General features: G+C 60.3%; 1 protein-coding gene across 1 annotated transcript in view; it reads left to right on the top strand.

The window, feature by feature from the left end:
• ASXL2 (ASXL transcriptional regulator 2) overlaps positions 1-1,356 on the top strand; it is a 43,033-nt gene that overhangs the window by 35,961 nt on the left and 5,716 nt on the right. Inside the window, exon 7 of the mRNA XM_031064824.1 lies at positions 707-833. Coding sequence (XP_030920684.1) covers positions 707-833 — 127 coding nt within the window. The remainder of the gene's footprint in view (positions 1-706; positions 834-1,356) is intronic.

Here is a 1,356-nt window from a genome sequence, read left to right as displayed (position 1 = left end):
GAGGAGCCCCGGGACCCTCAGCTGGGCAGGGGCTGGAGGAACCTGCAGGGTGCTCCTGGAGCAGCTGCAGCTCTGCAGGGACTCACTGCCCACAGAGGGGGGCTCAGGGTGGGAGGGGGCTGCAGGAGGAGTTCTGTGTTGAACTGACAGAGCAAAACTCTGGAAGAGATGAGAAAAGAAGGAGAAATGTTGAAAATCTGAACTGGCAGTAGAGCTGGGGCACTCTGGGGTTGTGGCTCCTAAACACAGACACTGCTGGGGGCAGAGAAGGGAAATTCTGTTCCAGAGCAGGGCATGGAGTGCTTTGAGCCATCCCTTTGGGTGTTTGGATGGAAACTGGGGGAAATTCTTCCCTGGGAGGGTGGTGAGGCCCTTCCAAATCTGACCAGGCCATTTCCCCTTGGCCTGTCCCTGTTCCCTGGGAGCAGAGCCTGACCCCCCCTGGCTGTCCCCTCCTGGCAGGGACTTGTGCAGAGCCACAAGGTCCCCCCTGAGCCTCCTTTGCTCCAGGCTGAGCCCCTTCCCAGCTCCCTCAGCCCCTCCTGGGGCTCCATTCCCTTCCCAGCTCCGTTCCCTGGACTGCCCCATTCCACTAGGGCAGCAGCCTGGGCTGCAGGGGCTCCTGGGACACCCACCTGGGGCTGTGCCCCCTTAGCCAGCCCTTCCCTGACCCCTGTGCCCGTTACCCAGCCCTCCCCTGGCTCAGAAATCCCCTCTGCATCCCCAGGAGAGTTCACCCCAGAAATGCAGCTCCGGATCCGGCAGGAGATCGAGAAGGAGAAGAAGGTGGAGCTGTGGAAGGAGCGCTTCTTTGAGAGCTACTACGGGCAGAGGTGAGAGCTCAGCTGGGTTCTGGGGTGTCCATCCATGGACATTGGGTTCCCTGGAGCCTGAGGGAGGTTCCTGGCTTCTGCTGGTTCCAGGAAACCAGGAAATGCCAGCAGGATCTGGGTCAGGTGGGAGGTTTGTCACCCTTTATGCACTGCAGGGTGTCCTGGGATGTCTCTCCTCTTGCCCTCCTTGGTGGAGCCACCCCCATGGCTCTCCTGGAGCTGGGGGGGCCGAGTGTGTCCCACCCCAGGGACAGGACCTGCATTCCCACGTGTCCAACCCCACACCACGTGGTGAAACCCCCAAATCTGCCAAGCTTTGATTCCCTGCCTCCTCTTGCTTCAGGGGTTTCCCATCCTTTGGGGCTACAGGGAGGATTTGGGGTTTCTGAGTTCCTGAGAGACCTGGTGTAAATAAGTGACCAGGAATTTCTAACCCTGCCCTGTGCCAGGTTTGGGGTTGTCGTCACCCTGCCAGCCACTGTGCCCCCCGTTCATCCTGGGTGTTTTAACCCTTCAGAGCCTG

Source organism: Geospiza fortis, unplaced genomic scaffold (assembly GCF_000277835.1).
Source record: "Geospiza fortis unplaced genomic scaffold, GeoFor_1.0 scaffold150, whole genome shotgun sequence".
Taxonomy (NCBI): domain Eukaryota; kingdom Metazoa; phylum Chordata; class Aves; order Passeriformes; family Thraupidae; genus Geospiza; species Geospiza fortis.
The sequence above is the reverse complement of the archived record's forward strand: the minus strand, read 5'-3'. Positions and strand labels throughout refer to the sequence as shown.